The following is a 23,172-nucleotide window of genomic DNA, read 5'->3' on the forward strand; positions in this document are numbered from 1 at the left end:
ACAGACCAGTACTGGAATATCCCAAGGGAATAGGACAAGACATATGATTGCTCTATGCTAGTACAAACCCAGGTGGTGCCATCATGCCCTTTGGTATCTGGAATGCATGTGGCCAGAGCTAAGGGGTACACCATGGTACTGGAAAAACAAGGTAGAAAGCAGCTTGGTTAAATCTAGTTTTAGATGACCTTTTTACTTGTAAATAATGTATAAAAAGATAGCATTTGGAGTGTAACTTTGGGAGCACACGTGTAAGGTAAATGTAACAATGCCACATAAGATGGCTTCTTGGAGACTGGTATCATGTGGAACCTTTTTCCATAAACCGGACTAACACTGGTTATTTGATCTCTTGAGGATACAGTAGAACCTCCAAGTTACGGACACCTTGGGAATAAAGGGTGTTCATAGCTCTGGCTCCAGCAGTTCACACTCCAGGCCAGGTTCCAGAGGCAGCGTCTTGTCCAGGCCAGCTTGTCCCCCTCCCGACTGGGGGTGGGGAGGAAAGGATGCTGGTGAAAGCAGCATAGACCCCAATGTTGCTTCTGCTCCAGCTGCCTTGGGCTGGCAGCAGGGGCTCACAGCTTTGCCTGCACATCTCAACTCCTACCTGGGAGTAGGTGCCCCACACATAGGGGTGGGGACAGGCAGCCCAGATGTGCCTACCTTTAAGATGCAATATGGGCACAGTACCATATTTGCCTTTTTTTTTTGGTCTCAAGTGGTGTCTGGTTGACCAGTCAGTCCATAACTCTGGTGTTCTACTGTATTTCATGATGAACCAAAACTGAATCAAGCAATTGACTAAACAGGTTGCATCAAATTAAAAAAAAGATACAGGATGCCAAACATAAAGATAAAAAAAGATACAGGATGTATAAATAGGGCTATGATATCAAATGTAAAATTTATCCTATTTTGCTTATCTAGATTTTTCCATAGATTCCAAGCAATTAATGGAAAGAAAAAAAACTGTAAAAAACTTAGTGATGCTGTAGCAGCAAAACACTAGAAGGAGTAAAATAAATTTTAGTTACAGAAGTTTTAAAATGCCTCAAGAGGGTGGCTCACTTGTTGTAGCAGCTATTTTTGCATTTCTTTCCATATTAATGGACGACACAAGTTGGACTACTTCTGGGTGATTAAATTTTCCTGTAAAACGAAAGAAGAGAAACAATTCATTATCATGCTTTTCCCTTTACGTAACAGATTATACTGTTTCTCCAGGCACAAACTATTATATCACAAAAGAAACCATTAGTACATATGTTCTCCCTTTAATTGTGAACACTATCTATGATGTTTCAGCAATAACTATAGAAGAGCAACTGTTCAACAGTTCATCCAAGTATTTCCCCAGAGTATGTCCTGTTCCATACACTATTTGGAGGGAGGAAGAGTCTGAATATGAAAAATTCATGCTATGGACCCTGATTCAGATCGTATTTAAACTTAAGGCTCATGTTTACATCTCCCTGCAGTCAATGGGCATTCGTTCCATCTTATCCTTTGGATTTGGAACTCGTGCTACTGGACAAGCGTGTCCAGTTCTGGTGCTCACGGTTCAAGAAGATAAACTGGAGAGAGTTGAGAGAAAAACCGCAACAACAATTAACGGATTGGAAAACATGCCTTACAGTGAGAGGCTCAATCTGTTTAGTTTAACAAAGAGAAGGTTAAGGGGTCACTTGGTCATCTGTAAGTACCGATATAGGGAGCAAATGGTATAACAAGATGCAATGGTTAGAAGTTTAAACTAGATCAAGTCAGACTAGAAATAAAGCATAATTTACGAACACCGAGGGTAATCAATCACTGGAACAATTACCAGGGGTAATATTACCCTTCTTGCCCGAGAACCTATGAATCGTGATGGCATAAGTACATGATTTCTTTTCTGAACTGGAGCTATAATGACATGTAAAAGTGTAAAACAGGCATGTTTCATGGTATGTTATGCAGGCCAGTTGCCAAGAAAACTCATTGCATACAGACTTTCTGAAGCTTCCCTGGCAGGAGAAAAAATTAAATCTTTGGGTAAAGGCTTGGCAGCAAAAGCTTAAATTAAAATTTGTCTGATGATTGGGCAGAATATTTGATTATAAGAATCTATTTCATTTCTGGAAAGAGAAACACCAGATCAAACTGCAGGTTCACTGAAATAGGCGGTGAGGGGTAGCATCTCCAGTTTCACAATATTGAGTTTGGAAGTAGGAACACTAGTAAGATCACAGCTAGGGATATAGTTACCACTTACACTTTCAAATATTTCATTCTGATGTTCCCCTTCTATATACTGATCCAATGGGAGTCTTTCCACTGACACTATATAGTGCCGTTTCTTTTATTCTTGTGTTCTTATTTTTCAAGACAAGTTGAGTTCTCTCTCTTTTTGAACACAACCCTTCATTACTGTTAAACTCTGTATATAAAATTATCTATTTTCCCTTATCTTGCAGAGATTAAGTAAAATGAACAATAGTAAATACTATAGAAGGGAACCAAACACAATACAAGCACATCTGAAGCAACCTGTTCACTAGGCTCGATTCTCATTTATATTAAGACTATTTCACACGCTCTTACAATGTAAAGAGCCTTTAAATGTGTCAATGTAGTTTATCCCCACTTTCAGGCCTCTTTACACTGACAGCAATGTAAAGGAGACTCAGACACCTATCTGCCACTTTAAATCCAAGAATCAGGCCCCACTGGTATTCAGACACTCCTCTCTCTTGTTTACAAAAATCAGATTTCATACCTGAAGTTGAATCATAAAAGTCCTGCAGTCTTCCAGGCATTTTTTCCAACTCTTCATACTCAGATGCTTGGAGTATCATCTCACACTGATCCAGCTCTTTTACAAATCTGGCTTCTGCTGTAGACTGGTGTTCATATTCCTGAACAGATGTGCAATTAGAGAGATTTGATTTGCTATGCTGGAACACACAGTGCCAGAACTAAAAGCCTTTCTTAGACTTAGCATTTCTTCATCTGTATCACAGATATTCAAGAGTACAGTAGACCTCATGTCTTTTTAAGGCTCTGATTCAGCAAAACATTTCAGCACATGCTTAAGTTCCATGAGACTTTACACTTGTTTATGTGCTTTACTAAGTAGGGATATTATTATTCACATGCTGAAATGCTTTGCTGAATCTGAGCTCATATAAAGAAACCCCAAAATTTACAGATTCATTAAAAATCCTTGGGATGCAGGTTTCAGAGAGCTTCTGGAACGTTGAGAAAGTAATTCCATGCCTCCTCCACTTTCAGATCCTCGACTTCTTTAGTCCAGTCCACTTCCCTAACTAGTTCCCTTAATTTTTTGAAGTTTGCCCTTTTGAAATCAGGGACCCTAGTTGCAGACCTATTTTTGTTTATCCTTCCATTTAGTTTAAATTGAATTAGCTCAGGATCACTTAGACCAATATTATCCCCCACAACTAGTTCTCTACGAGGTTGAATCTAAAATGACATCACCTCTTGTTGGTTCAGTGATTATCTGGTGAAAAAATCTGTCAGTTATCACATGCAGGACAATATGGGCCCTACCATTATTAGTAGCACTTGCCCTCCAATCTATTGCTGGGAAATAAAGTCTCCTATAATTATAAAACTTCCAGTAGTATTTATTTAATTAAAACATTAGAGATCTCTATCCATATCCAAATCACATCTTGAGGGTCTGTAACATATCCAAAGCACTATCCTAGGGGAGCCTTTGGCAGCCTTCTTCCCCAGTGATTTTGACCCAAACAGACCCTTTTATCTATTCCATCACTTCTAATTTTTTTACAGTCTACCTCATCATTACACTCCACCACCTTTACTTCTGTCTTTCCTGGACAGCAAATACTCTTCAATAACTGTACTCCAGTCATTACTACTATTTCATCAGGTTTCTGTTATCCCTGTAATATCTGGGTCCACTTCCTGCACCAGTGGTTCTAGGTCCTCCATTTTGTTATCCAGCTCCTTGTATTTGTCACTGTTCTCAAAAGGTATTTTTTAAACCTGTCATTCCTTCTTGATCATTTTAGCTTATTCTCTCTCTTCCTATTTTTTTCCTTTTAAGTCCTTTGATTTACTTGCTATTTCCGCCCCCTCTCAATTGCGTGCAACAACTCCCACTGATTTTGATGAGAGCTGTGCACAAGTGAAAGCAGAATTTCACCTACTGACCAGAGAATAGGTGCCTATTTTGGCAGAGCCTTGAAACAAACAAAGAGGAAAGTGGGCTACTGTTGGAACTCTCAGCCCTTAAAATAGAACTTCTAGTTCCCATGATTTGGGAAGCATGAACACTGATTAATATACATCATTTCCTGCCTCTAACAAGATAATAGTAGAGCTGTCATGCCTAATGGCAAGATCCTAATTTGTAATTCCAGCACAGTTGTGTTCAGATAATGAACTTGTCATGCTTACCTGGATGTGTGACATATTGCTAAAAATCTGCACATTTATTATGTTCTTTGCTGTAGGTTCCAAATTCGGGGATCTGGATTTTGACGGCAGTGAAATACTAGTGTAAGAATCAATTTGAATTCAAATTACATTTTGAAATTTCAATTAAGCTTTAATTATTAGTTGATTTGAAGTCTTCATTTTAACATTTTTTTCAAAAGATTTTTTGAAGTCTAGGGCTTTTCTTCAATTTACATTTTAATTTAAAATGCTGTTCAACACTGCCTCTTATTTTCGTGAATCTGTTTAATCCTATTATTTTCATATTCTGCATTTTATCCATTCTGTTTGTCAGTAAAGTTCACATTTTTGTTTGGCAACGTCATAAATGATAACTTTATCATGGTCGGTAAAGAGGGAAGTAACTCAGTGTGCTAATGTCCTCATTTGCCTCCAGTGAGTTACGTTCACATCTTAAATTAGGTTACAAAGTGAAAACAGCTTTGGTGGTCTCTTTCTGGTACCCCTTTCTTCACGCTTCAAAACCATCCACCCGGTTGGCACAAATGGAAACAAGCGACGGTCGGTTCAAGGACCAAACTAATGAGGATGTCACAAGTCAGGTACCAACCGTACTGTCAGAGCTGTGGGAGGATCTTCCACAGACCCTGTCCACCCTACCCCCAGCTCAAACCTGTGCTAATTCGTTCTCACTTTCCATAGGGAACATTGAAGTCCATGGTATTGCCTTTGTGTAATTGAGAGTAGATTTTTGATTGAATATTTCAGAGATTTTTTATTTTTTTTTTAAATAGAACTAGCTGCTTAACAGCAGTGAAGGCTAGGGTTTGTGTATATTTTCAGTGTGATACACTGACACTCCTATGCAAGAAACCTCATGCTGATTAAGTTACCCTGAAGGTAGAAACAAAAATAAATAATACAACTAACAATATGAACTAAAAAGTGTGCATATGAGAAATGATATTTAATGAGAAAGGTAAAAAGCTAATGTGTGCTGTAGTTAGGTTAGGTGGGGATGGGGAATCAGCTCCTGTACAAGTCGGGACAGGAGCCCAAGGCAAAAAAAAAGATGCGAGAAATCCCATGGTATAGTTTAACTCTTTCTGTAATGGCTTCCTGCCTCTCTGCTAGAGGAGCTTTCCAGTGAAAAAGGCTAAAGGAAAGGGCTAATTTTATGAATACTAACTACAGTTTTCCCAGATTCACTATTTTAACTTTGGAATGTAACTTTAAAAATCCAGTTCTGCTGTCACTTAAACCAACACAACTCAATTAAAGTCAATGGAGATATAACTGCGGGCAGAATTTGTCTTCAAATATCTGGAAACCTATTTAAATACAATCCAAGTGGAACAGGTAAGAATGTCAGTATTAAATGCAGCCTCAGGTTACAGAGGTCAAGGCTTCACAGCTACCTGCTTACAATAAAATACACAAAAGCAGAAAATTGGTGAGGGAAAGTTACTATATAACGGAAACATATGTTGGCGGAAATATATCATTATTATTATTTTTTTTTTTAAAACACAAATTTTTGGAGAAAGCAGCCTAATGTTTCCTGACTTGCAGATAATACAAGATCTTAGCCAAATAGCAAGAGGTCTCTTTGCAAGATCACAATATCCTAGCAGATCACCTCTGTATGTATAACAGATTCTCTAGTACAGTGGTTCCCAAACTTGTTCCGCCGCTTGTGCAGGGAAAGCCCCTGGCAGGCCGAGGGACGTACTGGCTGCTGCTTCCAGCGGCTCCCATTGGCCTGCAGTAGCAAACTGCAGCCACTGGGTGCTGCGATTGGCCGAAGCTGCGGACACCGCAGGTAAACAAACGGGCCCGGCCTGCCAGGGGCTTTCCCTCCACAAGCGGCGGAACAAGTCTGGGAACAACTACTCTAGCATAAAGATAAGATATTTTCAGGTCAACATGATCATTTTTCAATTTAATCCATAATTTTAATTTAATTCAAATATCACCTATTATTTCACTGTATTACTTCCCAATTCATATTTTCATTTAGTTGAAATTCTCATTTAAGACACTGTCAAAGATAAAACCATAGTCCTTTTCAAGATTATGTTGCTTATGGAACAGCACTGTCTGACCAGGTAAATATACATACTGGGACAAATCCCACCCTCAGTTATGTAAATCAATCCCTCAAATGCAGTGGGGCTACACAGGTATAAGAGCACAATTTGGGTCATTATACTGAATTATTTTGTTTTCTTTATGAAAAAGAGTTCAGAAAGTTGCTGCCATATAAACATACCCCCAAAGAAAAATTCCAAACCCATCTTGCTCTAAAGGTTTTAGAATAAAGATTATGAACTTCAGTAGGCACCAAATACCATGAATATAAGACAATCTGTTGGTCCTGTTGCAAGCAATAATGTGGAATAAATGCATCAAGTGATGTATACTTACTTCCCAAAGTTCATAGATTTCTTTTCTCAGATCTTCTGATAGCAGCTGTGTCAAATGTTTCATAGCTGCCTGAAAGACAGACTCCTGCTTTCATTTGGCCATTATCTGAATATAATATCTTTCCCTTTGTTTTCCAGAAAACAATTTGTCCACCACCACCTTTGCATAAACACTGAATCATCTCTCGCTCCACAGCTGCACACGTACAGTACTAACTCCGCTGATGGAACAATAAAAGCAATGGGTACAAAATAATTTCTGCACACCAGACCTGCTCAATAAATTGTAGAGGACTAGCCCCAAGCAGCAGAAAATAATCTAAAGCACCATCCAATAACTGACTCCAGTAATCTAGAAATGACCTCTGAGCAAAATGAACAAACTCAGATGCTAGAGCACTGACCCCAGTTACCAGATACAGTTTAACACTGTTTTGATGCAATACCAAATTATTGGTATGAACAGCGGAATCCTCTTTGCATGTTGTTCCAACTAATCAATTTCATTCGAGTCCTACTCTGTTTCCCCAGTAATACTTAGGTCCTAATTGAAAACAAACAACCATAAAAGAAAGACCAAGTTTTATGCCAATATACAGTTACGTTGAAACTTGCCACTCAAGGTGTTATTTTATACAAAGATAGCACTTCAGAAGTATAACTATTTAGGGCTCAATCCTGCTCCCAAAGAAATCAATGACAAGACTCCTATTTGCTTTAATGGGACCAGGATGAGCAACAGGCACCTAGGGCCAGATTTTTATCGGTATTTGGTGTTCTAAAGATGCAGACAGCTTCCTAGGCCTTTTTGAAACTTCCATTAGGCACCTACCTGCCTCTTTAAGCACCTAAATGCCATTAAGAAGTCTGGCCCTTAGTGGAGAAACATTCCCAGCAGGCATTAGGGAAACCATTTTTTTTTTTTTTTTTAAAAAGCACACTCCAAACAGGTACACAGTAGAACAGAACAGTCAATGTTACAGTGAATAAAGATAGCATTTAAAGAACTCTGAACAGCCGTTTAATCTTTTAAGTCCAATCTTCTTTTCACCAGGAACATATTGCTAGAATTTTTTTTAAAAATCTAAGCATAAGAGTGGCAGAGAATTCACTGTAAGACTGTTTTTCTTTTAGACTCTTTAAACAACTTATTTGTCCATTGGAAAAGATTATCAAGTAAGGTGGTGCCCTCTAGCTGTAATTGTAGGAAAACTTTTCTTTTAGCTTTAAATAACACAGAGAGCCAGAACTGACAAAACTGTGATTAATGGATATGTTTGTGGCCATTATTAAAGTCAAAGATTATGTACTCAGACAGTTGCATTTGTTTGTCAGGCTCACTGATTACCTGCCACAGAGGGGTACAATAAGAATAATCAGGTAAAGTGTGTATGATACTTTGGAAGTGTCTAGTGCAAGGGTTCTCAAACTGGGGGTTGTGACCCTCAGGGGATCACAAGGCAGTTACATGGGGGTCATGAGCTGTCAGCTCTGAGGGGCTGACAGCCCCGATCCCCCATTACATTAAATTACCCCCACCTCATTCTTAATTTATAAGGGGCAGTCACACTCAGAGGCTTGCTATGTGAAAGGGGTCACCAATACAAAAAGTTTGAAAACCACTGGTCTAGTGCCATGTGTCAAGTATTAACTATCTGTCCCTCTCTCTTCTGATCTGTACCTCTGCTCCCCAGAAAATAAGCATGGACATACACGAGCAACTTCACTAACATCTCAGACTACTGAAAATCCACTCAATTCATTTGGCAGGTGCCTAATGTTTGGGTTCTTTCAAAAAACTTCCTTTTTATTATCTTGCACTTTGTGGTGTTACTTAGACAAGTCAAATTAGCAGGCGTTTGTAGTGCTACTCCTTGGCATACATGCACAAATACATGTTCTGTATTTTGTTGTTTTGAGGGTCTCCCTAATAACTAGTTGTTCACCTCTACAAATAAAATGCAAAGCCTTTACAAAGTTCTACAGAGTACCAACCTCCTCTCGCTGATGTTTCTCCTCTTTGGAGATGTTATCTGCAGGTGCTATATCTCCAACAATGCATTCAGCCATATCATGAACCAGAGCTAGTCGTACACATCTGATAAGGAGAGAAACACTGCATGATCAGCCAATAAACTTTATAGTTACACTTTGTTTATTAATAAGCAGTATTGATAAACTCTCCCTTCTCCCTTGTATTTAATAGATCGGTATTAGTGAAATAATTTTCTATCCCATAGTATATTTGAATCCCAGTTGCTAGTTACTGTTATGTATGAAAAGATATTTGGATAGATATCCAAAACCAAAAAGCCTTGGGTTTTTTTTGTTTTTGTTTTTTTTGGGGGGGAGGAGGGAGGAAGAAAGCAAAAGATACTAAGTGACAACAGTGTAGTTACCTAGCAGATCATTTACCAACTCCTACCACATAAAAGCTAAGGACATTATACACTACTCAGATGATAACAATGTTTGCATTTACTAAGTATAAAGATATATGGAGCCCTGACAAATTCAAAATGCCACCTGATAAAATACACACATATTATGTAGCTAAGTTAGCAACTCATGGTCGTGGCACAGCCCAGCTTTCTTTAACAGAGTGCAGTAAAAAGCATTAAAAGCAATCAGCAAGGTAAGTGCAAGTTGCAAGACTAGAACACAGATCTAGGGAACGCACTAGGGCTCACAGGCTTCCAGCCAAGTCAGTGAACCTCTCTGTGCCGTAGCAACCTCATCCAAAAAAATCTGGCTGTCAATGATGCTTTGTGCTCTGACCCTATCCTGTAGATCTCAAAGCACTTTACAATGGTGGGTAAGTATTACTAGTCTGATTTTTCAGTTGGCTTCAAGTTCATTCATTCCTCTGGCACAATGAAATAAGGGTGAAGCTTGTTCCTGCAGGAGACAGAGCTTCTCAGGGTCCAACCAAAGACTGTGGAATGAACTCCCCCAGAATCTAAGAATGATCACAAACCTCACCACCTTCCAGTCTACATGCAAGGCACATTTTTTCCCCACTTTGCCTTCTCTAGCATATACCTATAGTGGCAAGGGGTGGAGGAAGAGGAGGGGGAAAAATGTATATTTTATTTTTAAAAAACTCCAAAACAAAACACTCCACAGCACGGTCTTCCCCCCAGGGAAAGAATGAGAAGAAAAACGTGACCGATGTTAGTAACGTTGCTTAATGCACTGAGATACTACTGTGATGATCATGCTAATAGAACAGGGCAATTATCAAGTGCATCCAGTCCCAGCTTCTGGGAGTCAGAGGTTTAGGGAGACCCAGAGCATTGAGTTGCATCCCTGATGATCTTGGCTAAAAGCCATTGATGGACCTATCCTCCAGGAACTTATCTAATTCTTTGTTGAACCTAGTTATACTTTTGGCATTCAAAACATTCCCTGGCAATAAGTTCCACAGGCTGAGTGTGAGTTGTGCAAAGAAGTACTTTTTTATGTTTGTTTTAAATCTGCTGCGTATTAATTTCATTGGATGACCCCCCCTGGTTCTTGCGTTATGTGAAGGAGTAAATAAACCTTCTTTATTCACTTTCTCCACACTATTCATGGTTTTATAGACCACTATCACTCCCCTCTCCCCCTTAGTCATTTCTTTTGCCTGGTACTGAAATTAGGCTTACCAGCTTGTAATTACCAGCCAGGATCACCTCTGGAACCTTTTTTAATAATCAGTATGTATTTTAGGTATCCTCCAGTCATGTGGTACAGAGGCTGATTTAAGTGATGGGTTACATACCACAGTTAGTGATTCTGCAATTTCATATTGGGCTTTCTTCAGAACTCTTGGGTGAATATCATCTGGACCTGGTGACTTATTACAGTTTAATTTATGAATTTGTTCCAAAACCTCTTCTACTGACACCTCAATCTGGGACAGTCCTCAGACTTACCACCTAAAAAGAATGGCTCAGGAATGGCAATCTCCCTCACATCCTCTGCAGTGAAGACGAATGCAAAGAATTCATTTAGCTTCTCCCCAATGGCCTTGTCTTCCCTGAGTGCTCCTTTAGTACCCTCAATCATCCAGTGGCCCCACTGATTAAGTGCATCAAAAGCAGGAAGTCTGCCAGTCAAAAAAATGTTGCTAATAGTTTTTGTATCCTTAGCTAGTTGCTCTTCATATTTGTTTTGGCCCACCTAATTATACTTTTACACTTGACTTGCCAGAGTTTATGCTCCTTTTTATTTTCCTCAGTAGGATTTGACTTCCAGTTCTTAAAAGGTGTCTTTTGGTCTCACCACCTCTTTTACTCTTGTTGTTTCGCCATGGTTTTGGGGTTTTTTTGGCCTCTTGCTTTTTTGGGGCCTGGGAGGGGCAGGAGAAGAGAGGCGGGAAAATACATTTAGTTTGAGCCTCTATTATAGAATTTTTTAAAAGTTTCTATGCAGCTTGCAGGCATTTCACTCTTGTGACTGTTCCTTTAAATTACCATTTAAGTAGCTTCCTCATTTTTGTGTAGTTCCCCTTTTAGAAGTTAAATGCTACTGTGGTGGGTTTCTTTGGTACATCTCCCCTTCCCACCTCCCCACCCTAGAGTTGTTAAATTTAATTACATTATGGTCACTATTACTGCACATCTTGGACCAGATCCTATGCTCCACCTAGAACTAAATCAAGAATTGCCTCTCACCTTTTGGATTCTAGCACTAGCTGCTCCAAGAAGCAGTCATTATTTGTGTCTAGAAATTTCACCTGTGCATCCCACCCTGAGGTGACGACATGTTCCCAATCAATATGGGGATAGTTGAAATCCCCCATTATTGTCGCATTTTCTGTTTTTGTAGCCTCTCTAATCTCCCTGAGCATTTCACAATCACTATTACTACCCTGGTCAGGTGGTCAGTACAGCAGAACCTATAGTTACGAACACCTCAGGAATGGAGGTTGTTCATAACTCTGAACAAAACGTGGTTGTTCTTTCAAAAGTTTACAACTGAACACTGACTTAATACAACTTTGAAGCTTTACTTCAGAGGAAAAATGCTGCTTCCCTCCCCCCCCCTTTTTTTTGTAGTTTATGTTTAACACAGTACTGTACTGTATCTGGGGTGGGGGTGGGGGGGTTCTGTTCTCTGCTGCTGCCTGATTGCATATTTCTGGTTCCCAATGAGGTGTGTGGTTGACTGGTCAGTTCATAACTCTGAAGTTCTACTGTAGTATATTCCCACTGCTATACTCTAATTATTCAAGCATGGAATGTCTATCCATAGAGATTCTATGGTACAGTTTGATTTACCGTTTTTTTTTTTTTAAACTATATTTGACTCTATGCTTTCTTTCACATACAGTGCCACTCTCCCACCAGCATGACCTACTCTGCCATTCCTATATATTTTCTACCCTGGTATTACCACATCCTATTCCAGCAAGTTTCTGTGATGCCTATTATATCCATATCCTCATTTAATAGCAGGCGCTCAGGTTCACCCATCTTACTATTTAGACTTCTAGAATTTGTATACAAGCACTTATAAAATTTGTCAATATTTAGTTGTCTGCCTCCATGTGATGTAATTGAATGGGACTTTTCCCTTTGTTTCTCTTCAGTTCCTATCTGTATTTTGTCAACTACTATCCTCTCCTCTTCACTAGGATGTGGAGTGTCCCCGTTAACAGAGTGTCTCCTAAGGGATGCCTCTGTCCACACGGTGTGTTCTTCTGCATCTGTCAGCTCTCCCCCAGCCCGTAAGAGAAAATCAAGAATCTGTTCCACCTCTGCCACAAACTGGCTATGGAACTTCTGCCATGTCATTCAACTCTCTGGGCCTGATTCTACAGTGCCTTGCACCTCAAAGTTATTGACACCTGTGCAAAGCAAGTCTAAAATGCTACTATTATGATGCTATTGTTTTAGAACCTTTTCAATCTCACTTCTCACTGATGTCAATAACTTCACAACAAATAAGGCAGTAGACAATCAGGCCCTGTGTTTCTGAGTTATGAAAGTAGCCATGCATGTTCTCTGCTAGGCCAATGGACCATTGTAGTGGACAGTGCAGGAGTCAGTGTCAGTAACATGATTTAAAGTGGTTTATACTTCCTGAAGCTTCATTAGAAAAGATGAGTTCCAAGTTATAGAAGTCTATTATCATCACTTCAGGAAGGTGACAAAGCAAATATGATACTGTACCATTCTTGACAGGTGATACAATGCTAATTATGTTTTCCTTTATACGCTAAATTAATTACATTTTTTTTATTTCTCTCAAGTGTTAATAGAATCTCTATCAAAAGCTACATAAAATATGGATTTTGCTTCACCATGCACTTCAAACTCCTCTTTGAACGGGATTCTTCAGCCTTCTTATGTACATCTCTTGAGAGAAATCAAGCTGGAAGCTATTCTGTTTTAGCAGCCTGTCCAAGCCTCCACTTTTAGCTAATAAAACAATTCCTCAGTCCTCAACTCCAGAAGGCACATAGCAACTTGTGAAAGAATGGAAAAAAATATCAATTTTGATTCCCCCTCCATATTCTAAAACTCCTTGCCAGGGTGTGATGAATATTTAGTTCTCAGTTCCCAAATCTCGAGACAGGCCTGATCATCACCATCAGTATTCTTACCTGTCTTTATTAAGTTGTTTATCTTCAGTTACCAAAGCCATGACTGCCATCCTGTACATATGATCCGATACACTCTCTGGTTTCTCTACATTCCTGTACACCCAGCCTGTTCGTGGTACTCTCTGCTTGGAGAAAGTTTTAACAATAATATAAAACATTTGAATAAATGTTCTGAAGAATTTAGCTTAAGAGATACCAATGGAAATTTGTTCCATTAAGGGTAACCATTTCCTTCTCATGCATAAATGAAGCCTCAATTTAATTGGGGATTGGTCCTGCTTTTGAGCAGGGGGTTGGACTAGATGACCTCTGTTAGGATATAGATATTCAGGCCTGTCTGTAAAGGCCTATACTCTAAGAATTTAGGTGTATTCTTATCACTTGGCTAGTGATAGAGGTATAAAAGAAAGAATCAAAACCACTGTCTGCCAGTGTAAGGGCCTTCTCTTACTGTGACAGTTTGTGGCCCTGTGCTTAGGCTCAGGCCTTTGGCTAAGCAGCAGAGGCAGCCATAAGCTGGGAAGCGACCGGTCACATCCTCACATTCCAAACTAGTCACATTGAAATAAGGTGCTATTGGGCTGTTAGGCACTATCAGGACAGGATTGTATTCCTATCACCTCCAGAGAAAGGGAAGTGCCTAGAAAATGTAAAAGGAAACTTAGTTTGATAGCATCCTGTCTGGCAAGAACTCACTTATCAATAGCTGGGATGTGAAATCCTCACTTCTGTATTGTTTTGTCATTATAGTTCCCACTTTGCTGTTGTTTGTCTGTATAATCTCTGTCTGGTTCTGTGATTGTTCCTGTCTGCTGTATAATTAATTTTGCTGGGTGTAAACTAATTGAGGTGGTGGGATATAATTGGTTACATAATCATGTTACAATATGTTAGGATTGGTTAGTTAAATTTCAGGAGAATGATTGGTTAAGGTATAGCTAAGCAGAACTCAAGTTTTACTATATAATCTGTAGTCAATGAGGAAGTGACTGGGTGGGGGTGTGGGTGGGGGTGGGCATGTGAGATGGGAACAGGGAATGGGGGTAAGAAAATTGGAATCATGTTTGGCTAAGGGTAGGAATGGGAACAGGGACACAGGTGTAAGGCTCTGTGGTGTCAGAGCTGGGAAGGAGGATACTAAGGAAGGAAACTGGAATCATGCTTGCTGGAAGTTCACCCCAATAAACATCGAATTGTTTGCACCTTTGGACTTCGGGTATTGTTGCTCTCTATTCATGCGAGAAGGACCAGGGAAGTAAGTGGGTGAAGGAATAAGCCCCCTAACATCTTGGTGCCGGTGACTCGGATGCATCGCATTGGATAGGTGAGTGGCAGCCTGTAAGTCCCCCTCCCCAACAGTCCGCGCAGCTGCTTGGAGGGGGTATCGCGAACTCTCGTGATGGTAGTTGCGGGTTCTGGCAAGCCAGGGTAAAGGATTTTTTGGATAAATGGATAAGGGAGGACCAGGGCCCATACCAGGTACAGGGGTCAACCTGGGATAAGATTAAAAAGGAAATGGAGGAAGTGTTAGGGGACCCAGAGGTATGGGGGGTGGCTGAGGAGCCCACCCTCCTTGGTATATGGGTAGGGGAAGAAGGTCCCTGCCCATGGGGACTGAATGTCTCCCAGGGAAAAGAGGCACTTCAGTCTGCTTGAGAGGTTTGAAGTAAGGGCAGCATTATGGGAAGCTGCCAGTAATCTTTCAAGTTTGGTGCTGCTTCAGCAAGGGCTGCTGAAGGGTTGTAAATTAGTTAGGGATAGTGAAAGATGATTTGGCACAAAAGGGTTTAAGGTCAAAAGCAGAGTTAACAGACCACCTTTAGAGACTGGATCTGAGACTTGGTCCTGGGGGAGTGGAGGAAAAAAAAAAAATAAAAGTTTCAAAGTGCAACCTGCCTTTCCACACTCTTTTGTTTTTCTGAAGTTTTAATGGAGGGTACTTTGGATACTTATGTGAGATGTCAAGAAGGAAGTTTTTGTTTAATGATAAAACCCAGTTATATACATGTAACTGTATGTGCAACTCTGTGCAGTCACATTGGATGGAAGCTTGGTAATTAAATTATCCAAGGGGGTCAGGTAGAGTGGCTACTATCACCACTATGCTTCTGTCCACAGGAGCCTTTATAGCTATTCTGAGGGAAAATGGGCCCTTTTCCCACAGAAATGGTCTATAAGGGACTGCTGCAGGCAGCAGGCAGAGAGAGAATCCGAGCAAAATTATTTGACTATTGGGTAATGTAATCAAAATCACTAAAGGATGGAAGAGGTTTCTTTTGGAACTTAACTTGGCTGCCCCTGGTTGTGTATAGTTGTACAAGATGGAAGTGTAATCGGGGTACAGTTATGTAAAAAGAGTAATTACAGTGCAAGGGATGTTAGGCAAAACAGAATTTTGTGTGTATGTGTGCACAGGTAAAAGAAAAGGAAAAGGGGAGGAATGATGGGAACACTGAGCCTTGGGATTGCTCTGGGGGATCAGATTGTTGCTTTGGTGGGTTCTGCATGAAAACTCTGTAGGCATGGGGGAGGCAGTTATACCTTGTGTAAAATTAATTTGGCTAATATGATGTTATGGAGGTTAAACTATATGGAAGGAATTTGCATTTTCCCAGGACATGTGCAGTGTATATTGGAAAAGGAGTAAAAGAAATGCAAATAAAACATGGTACTTCATTAAAATCCTAATAGGGCTCCAAAAGGAGCCACAATAGGTTGTGCTTTCTTTTTCAGATCGCTGTGTTTTGGAGCAGGAGATGAAAGTGGAAAGTAATCAGAACTCTGGTGGAAGTAAAATGCTTCCCTTTTAAGACAGTGTCTGAGCTGCTAACAGCTTTGGATCCAAAAGCAAGCTAGTAAGCCTCTGTGTGTAAATGCAAATTACCTAGCTGATGGGCACAAAGGAGCTGCAAATAACTGAATACATCTGGTCAGCAAACAAGCTACTAGAAGACTCAGATTATGGCCCTTCAGGAAAGGGAGGTGAAAAAAAAAAAAACCACAAGTCAAGCCTGAAAATAAGGGGGACAGGTTAACCTTAAGGGGTGTGTGTGTGTGTGTGTACAGTGCTAAAATCTGAAGCTGTGTCTCAGCTATTACCTGAGAATAAACTTAAAGCTTGGTACAGCAGAGAAACTACTGCAAACTTGGTCTGTTGTACAAGAAGGGAAACTGAGGTACACCATCTCATGAATTTCATAAATGACCAGTGAGTGGGGTAATTCACTAGCCTGACTATAGAACAAAATAAGGACAGGCTGGAGGTAATTCTTCTGTTTTTCCTGCAAGTAGCAAGGACATTTGTAAAAGAAAGTGGTATTATTATTAAGCAATAATCTGTCCCTACCATGGGGAAGGAAATTGTTTCTTTTGTTTTTCAGACACTCTATAAGCAAGCTGGCGCCAGCGGAAAAATAACCCAGAATACCATGGATCTATGTTTTGTGTTGTTTGTCTGTGGTGTTTGTCTTGTTGCTAGCATTGTTGTGTTTTAATGAACAGAAAACCTCATGATGTGGGTGGGGGATGGCTTCCAAAGGCTGGCCTTTGGGGGGAAGATGTGTATGGGAATGCAAAATGCTCAACTAGGAGGCCAGCACCTGTGTAATAGCTACCGTGGTACCTGGAAATGGAATGGCAACTAAGGTGGCCCCCACAAGCCCTATGGAAATAATGGAAAGGGGAGGAGCTCACTGGGAATTAATGGAGGTGTGTGTAAAATAGTGTAAATCAATAGAAGATGTTTGGATGTGCCCCTCTCCTATGACTATAGAGGAGCAGGATCAATGGCCTATGCAAGGGGTGGACAATTGGGTGTACTGTGTATAAGGGGTTTTGCTGGGAATGTACATATTACTGGGGGCACAATTACACCAGCCCATAACCAAACTACACACATCTACATGCTGCTATATGGACTTTGGTGCACAAATGGATCTGTGAATCTTATTGCTGTGAATAAGCCAGGGCTTACTGCCTGATTCCATACCAAGTGGTCAAGCTGGTTTGGACAATATCCCATTTCTCTGTGAACATTCAATGGACTTGTGATATAGACAAAAGCATACAAAACTTGAAGGAGCAGCTTGTTGCAAGTGCCAGCAACTGGACACAAGATCGTGACCCCGTCGAAGGAGGAGAGGCAGTATTTTGGGGGTGTCTCGGATGTTGGACCATACTGCAGTGGTCAGGACTCGGTGTTGCTGTGGATTTTGTATTGTTAACTGTACTTGTGTTATGTTGCATAGGAAGATAACCTATAAGTAATAAGCCCTCCAAACCCTGCAGTGTACTAGACAACCCGGACCCAACCTTCTCAGGCCCACTCTAATGGGAAGTCTGGAACACTAATTGGAATAGGTGTGGTATGCCCGTATGAGAGAAGGTGCAGGGCACAATACTACACAAGGGGCAGTGGGACAAATGGAATATCGACACCTTCCACCTTGATGCCTGGCCCTATCAGGAAATGTGTCGCCATATGTCCTATGCTTTTCCAGGGATACCTGGGCAGGAGGATCCCAAAAGAAAAGGAAAAAAAAGGGGTGGAGTGTTAGGATATAGATATTCAGGCCTGTCTGTAAAGGCCTATACTCTAAGAATTTAGGTGTATTCTTATCACTTGGCTAGTGATAGAGGTATAAAAGAAAGAATCAAAACCACTGTCTGCCAGTGTAAGGGCCTTCTCTTACTGTGACAGTTTGTGGCCCTGTGCTTAGGCTCAGGCCTTTGGCTAAGCAGCAGAGGCAGCCATAAGCTGGGAAGCGACCGGTCACATCCTCACATTCCAAACTAGTCACATTGAAATAAGGTGCTATTGGGCTGTTAGGCACTATCAGGACAGGATTGTATTCCTATCACCTCCAGAGAAAGGGAAGTGCCTAGAAAATGTAAAAGGAAACTTAGTTTGATAGCATCCTGTCTGGCAAGAACTCACTTATCAATAGCTGGGATGTGAAATCCTCACTTCTGTATTGTTTTGTCATTATAGTTCCCACTTTGCTGTTGTTTGTCTGTATAATCTCTGTCTGGTTCTGTGATTGTTCCTGTCTGCTGTATAATTAATTTTGCTGGGTGTAAACTAATTGAGGTGGTGGGATATAATTGGTTACATAATCATGTTACAATATGTTAGGATTGGTTAGTTAAATTTCAGGAGAATGATTGGTTAAGGTATAGCTAAGCAGAACTCAAGTTTTACTATATAATCTGTAGTCAATGAGGAAGTGACTGGGTGGGGGTGTGGGTGGGGGTGGGCGTGTGGGTGTGTGAGATGGGAACAGGGAATGGGGGTAAGAAAATTGGAATCATGTTTTGCTAAAGGGGGAAATGGGAACAGGGAATGGGAGTAAGGAAGTTGGAATCATGTTTGGCTAAGGGTAGGAATGGGAACAGGGACACAGGTGTAAGGCTCTGTGGTGTCAGAGCTGGGAAGGAGGATACTAAGGAAGGAAACTGGAATCATGCTTGCTGGAAGTTCACCCCAATAAACATCGAATTGTTTGCACCTTTGGACTTCGGGTATTGTTGCTCTCTATTCATGCGAGAAGGACCAGGGAAGTAAGTGGGTGAAGGAATAAGCCCCCTAACAACCTCCTGAGGTCCCTTCCAACCCTGATATTCTATGATTCTATGATTCAAGGTTAGTGAAAAAATAAATGTTACAAAGCCAGAGTTAGTTTGAAAGTACAGATGATTGATCCTGTGACAAGAGTCTATTGCAATATACTACAGTCATAGCACACACCACCAGAAAATCTGTCCTTTTCAGCTTTCAGAGACCATTTCAGCTTGATTGCCCACACGCATTCAGTATAAATAAATAATATTCAGCATTTAAATAGCACTATACTTCTTCAAAGCATTGGTCACACATTAACTACTGTAATTGATCTTTATCTCTGCAATGTAGGTGTAATTTGTATTATCCCCATTTTACAGAGGTGGAAATTGATACTAGGGACAGTTAAAGTACTTGCTCAGAGGAACTAGAATTAGATGCAAGAGCTTCTGAGGTAAGCCCCAGGCTCAGTCAATGACATTTTTTGGATCAGCCTTCCATCCCTCAGCTGTCTGCCAACCTGCACCACTGGCAGTGTTTCTACTTCAAACGGTTTCTGCCAGGACCACTTTGTTCTCCACTGGGAGCAAAAATCTTTGGCTTTGGCTAAAAACATTAAAACAGGGACTAAAGAATTTTTCAATTGTTCTCATATCTTAACACAACCATGGTAGTTAAAGCCAAGTCCAGAGAAACGTGTGTGTGTAGCCATCTATAGGGACTTGAATCAAGGCTGTAGTCCTATAACCCCCTGAGGTATCACAAGACCAGTGGTACAGGCAACACAAATGAGTCAAGGAAACACAGGAGCAGCATATGCTTCAGGCAGGCTCAAGCAGGTAAACTCCTGCAGGAACAGAAGGTGAGCTGCTGCACTCAGCCTTCGCTGGAAGCTAACAAACTAACATACAAAATAAGATACAGCAGCAGTGGGGTTCTCTAGCAGAATTTTCTCTAACAGATCACAGACTGAGTTAAGTTTCAGAGTAGCAGCATCTTAGTCTGTATTCACAAAAAGAAAAGGAGGACTTGTTGCACCTTAGAGACTAACAAATTTATTTGAGCATAAGCTTTCATGAGCTACAGCTCACTTCATCGGATGCATTCAATGGAAAATACAGTGGGGAGATTTATATATACAGAGAACATGAAACAATGGGTGTTACCATACACACTGTAACGAGAGTGATCAGGTAAGGTGAGCTATTACCAGTGGGGGGGGTACGGGGGGTACCTTTTGTAGTGATAATCAAGGTGGGCCATTTCCAGCAGTTGACAAGAACGTCTGAGGAAAAGTGGGGAGTGGAAGGGGGGGATAAACATGGGGAAATAGTTTTACTTTGTGTAATGACCCATCCACTCCCAGTCTCTATTCAAGCCTAAGTTAATTGTATCCAGTTTGCAAATTAATTCCAATTCAGCAGTCTCTCGTTGGAGTCTGTTTCTGAAGTTTTTTTGTCTAAGTATTGCCACTAATAGGTCTGTAATTGAGTGACCAGAGAGATTAAAGTGTTCTCCAACTGGTTTTTGAATGTTATAATTCTTGACGTCTGATTTGTGTCCATTTATTCTTTTATGTAGAGACTGTCCAGTTTGACCAATGTACATGGCAGAGGGGCATTGCTGGCACATGATGGCATATATCACATTGGTAGATGTGCAGGTGAACGAGCCTCTGATATTGTGGCTGATGTGATTAGGCCCTATAATGGTGTCCCCTGCATAGATATGTTCCTGGGTTAGTGGTTCTCGTGTGTGGTTGCTTGTGAGCATTTGCTAACAAAACGCCACTAGCCATCACCTTCAGACCCCAACTAAAACCTCTCCAATGCATCATCAAGGATCTACAACCTATCCTGAAGGACGACCCATCACTCTCACAGATCTTGGGAGACAGGCCAGTCCTTGCTTACAGACAGCCCCCAACCTGAAGCAAATAATCACCGGCAACCACACACCACACAACAGAACCACTAACCCAGGAACCTATCCTTGCAACAAAGCCTGTTGCCAACTGTGCCCACATATCTATTCAGGGGACACCATCATAGGGCCTAATCACATCAGCCACACTATCAGAGGCTCGTTCACCTGCACATCTACCAATGTGATATATGCCATCATGTGCCAGCAATGCCCCTCTGTCTCCCCCTTCCCCCCCCTTGCTGGTAATAGCTCACCTTACCTGATCACTCTCATTGCAGTGTGTATGGTAACAGCCATTGTTTCATGTTCTCTGTGTATATAAATCCCCCCACTGTATTTTCCACTGAATGCATCCAATGAAGTGAGCTGTAACTCAGGAAAGCTTCTGCTCAAATAAATTTGTTAGTCTCTAAGGTGCCACAAGTCCTCCTTTTCTTTTTAGGCTGAGTTAAGTTTTTTATCCAGAGACTTGCACTGACATTTAGCTCCAGGGCTCTAGAGAAGACCCACCTACTGACATTTAAAATGGGAGTCGATGGAGGAAGCGATGTGGACTCAAGTGTGATCCTGCAGCAGGGGGTCTATTAACTGACAAGGAAAGCAGGCACCAGGGTTTGGTAAACTGAGCACAAGGCTGGGAACCCAGAGCTCCCGATTTCTAGCCTCAGCTCTGCCCCCCACTCGCTTCTGGGGCTTTTGGCCCAGTCAGTTCCGCGCCCCCCTGGCGGGCAGCTCCGGCCCCCGGCCCCGGCTTTGCTACAAGGGGGTGACAGCCCGCACCGCGCACACTGACTCCAGCGGGCACCTGGCGCGGCAGCGAGTCACGCAGCCAGTACCTGGCGGGCTGGGTTTGGTTTTCATCCCGCGCCCGGGTGGGTGGGCGGCTGGCTGAGCTAAACCTCGCCCCCGACCGGCCCCTCCCCGGCCCTTGGGCTTCCCGCCCCGTGGCCAGGGCCTGTCCTTGGCTCTTCACGGCCTCCCGTCGCCCTCAGCCCCATCACCTTGAGCTGCCCCACCAGCCTCAGGAACTGCAGCAGGCTCCCGGCGGCGCCGCCCAGCGGGGCCGCGGCCATGGGGCTGCCGGCGGAGCGGGCCGAGAAAGAAGCAGCGGGGCTCGCGGAGGCCGCCTCCCGGGGGCTGCTGCTGCTGCCGGGACCCGCCTCCCCGCGCTGCACAGCGGGGACCGAGCCCCGCCCCTGCCGCTTTGTTCCGGGCGAGCTGAAGCACCCGCCGGCGCCTTCTCCGCGCTCCCGCTGAAGGGCGCTTGGCCCAGCCGCCTCCTGCGGCGGGACCTTGCTGCCTTGAGTACCGAGGAGGGGAGCCCAGCAATGGCCGAGACGCGCCAAGCGCTCGTGCAGGGATGGGGCGGGCCGGTGAGCCTCCGGGCTCGCTCTCCCGGCCCTGAGAAGTGGCTGAGCACGTTTTGCCCGATCTGCCGGGAAAGCGAACAGCAAGGGGGGGAGGTTGTAGCCCTGACCAAAGCAGAACGTTGCAGAAAAGCTGCCAGGGTGTAATAACGGAGCGTTATCATGCAGCTCGGAGCAGTGGCGAATGGACTAAACTAAACCAAAGTGAACTGTCTCCAGAATGTAAGATTTCCTGAGCTACAGCTCACTTCATCGGATGCATTCAGTGGAATCCACTGAATGCATCCCATGAAGTGGGCTGTAGCTCACGAAATCTTATGCTCAAATAAATTGGTTAGTCTCTAAGGTGCCACAAGTACTCCTTTTCTTTTTGTGGATACAGACTAACACGGCTGCTACTCTGAAACCTGTCTCCAGAATACAATCCCTAGAAACCTGGGTAATAAGAGTCAGGCCAGATGACTGAAGAGAAAATGGTCAATCGGCTAGAAGCCATAGTCAGAGCAGATCCTCATCTCTCACTGCAGAATGTCCAAGGATGGAGAACTGGGGACATACTTCTTACTTTGGCTGTGGTGTGAGGCCTGTGGAGAATGCTGCTTTGGAAATACTGTACAGTTTTGCCTTGGAAGTTTCAGCACCCTCTCTCTTGCTCATGGTTAATTAGTGAGTTAATTGCAACTAACTAGCTACTAATTACTTAGTGTGTGTTTGCTCTTAAAAAAAAGCTACAACATGAAGAAGCAGAGTAGACAAAAAAGGGCTGAGAAAATTAATTACATACATTGTTTTAATTTAATCAACCCCACCAGGCATTAATAGACAGAAATGCAGAGGTAGGGCTTAATTCATCTTTGTGCCAGTGAGGGT

At 42.1% G+C, this 23,172-nt stretch overlaps 1 protein-coding gene across 1 annotated transcript; it reads right to left on the reverse strand.

The window, feature by feature from the left end:
• Positions 1-172: 172 nt before the first annotated feature.
• Positions 173-22,309, reverse strand: HDDC2 (HD domain containing 2). The gene is made up of 6 exons (XM_084624117.1): positions 21,937-22,309; positions 13,450-13,571; positions 8,853-8,955; positions 6,859-6,927; positions 2,762-2,900; positions 173-1,152 (listed from the first exon to the last, which is right to left on the reverse strand). Exons 1-6 carry the CDS (start codon positions 22,006-22,008, stop codon positions 1,055-1,057), a joined length of 603 nt encoding a protein of 200 aa, XP_084480243.1. The 5' UTR covers positions 22,009-22,309; the 3' UTR covers positions 173-1,054.
• Positions 22,310-23,172: the final 863 nt, after the last annotated feature.

This window comes from Lepidochelys olivacea (assembly GCF_965140295.1).
Source record: "Lepidochelys olivacea isolate rLepOli2 genome assembly, chromosome: 3".
In the NCBI taxonomy this organism is placed as follows: domain Eukaryota; kingdom Metazoa; phylum Chordata; order Testudines; family Cheloniidae; genus Lepidochelys; species Lepidochelys olivacea.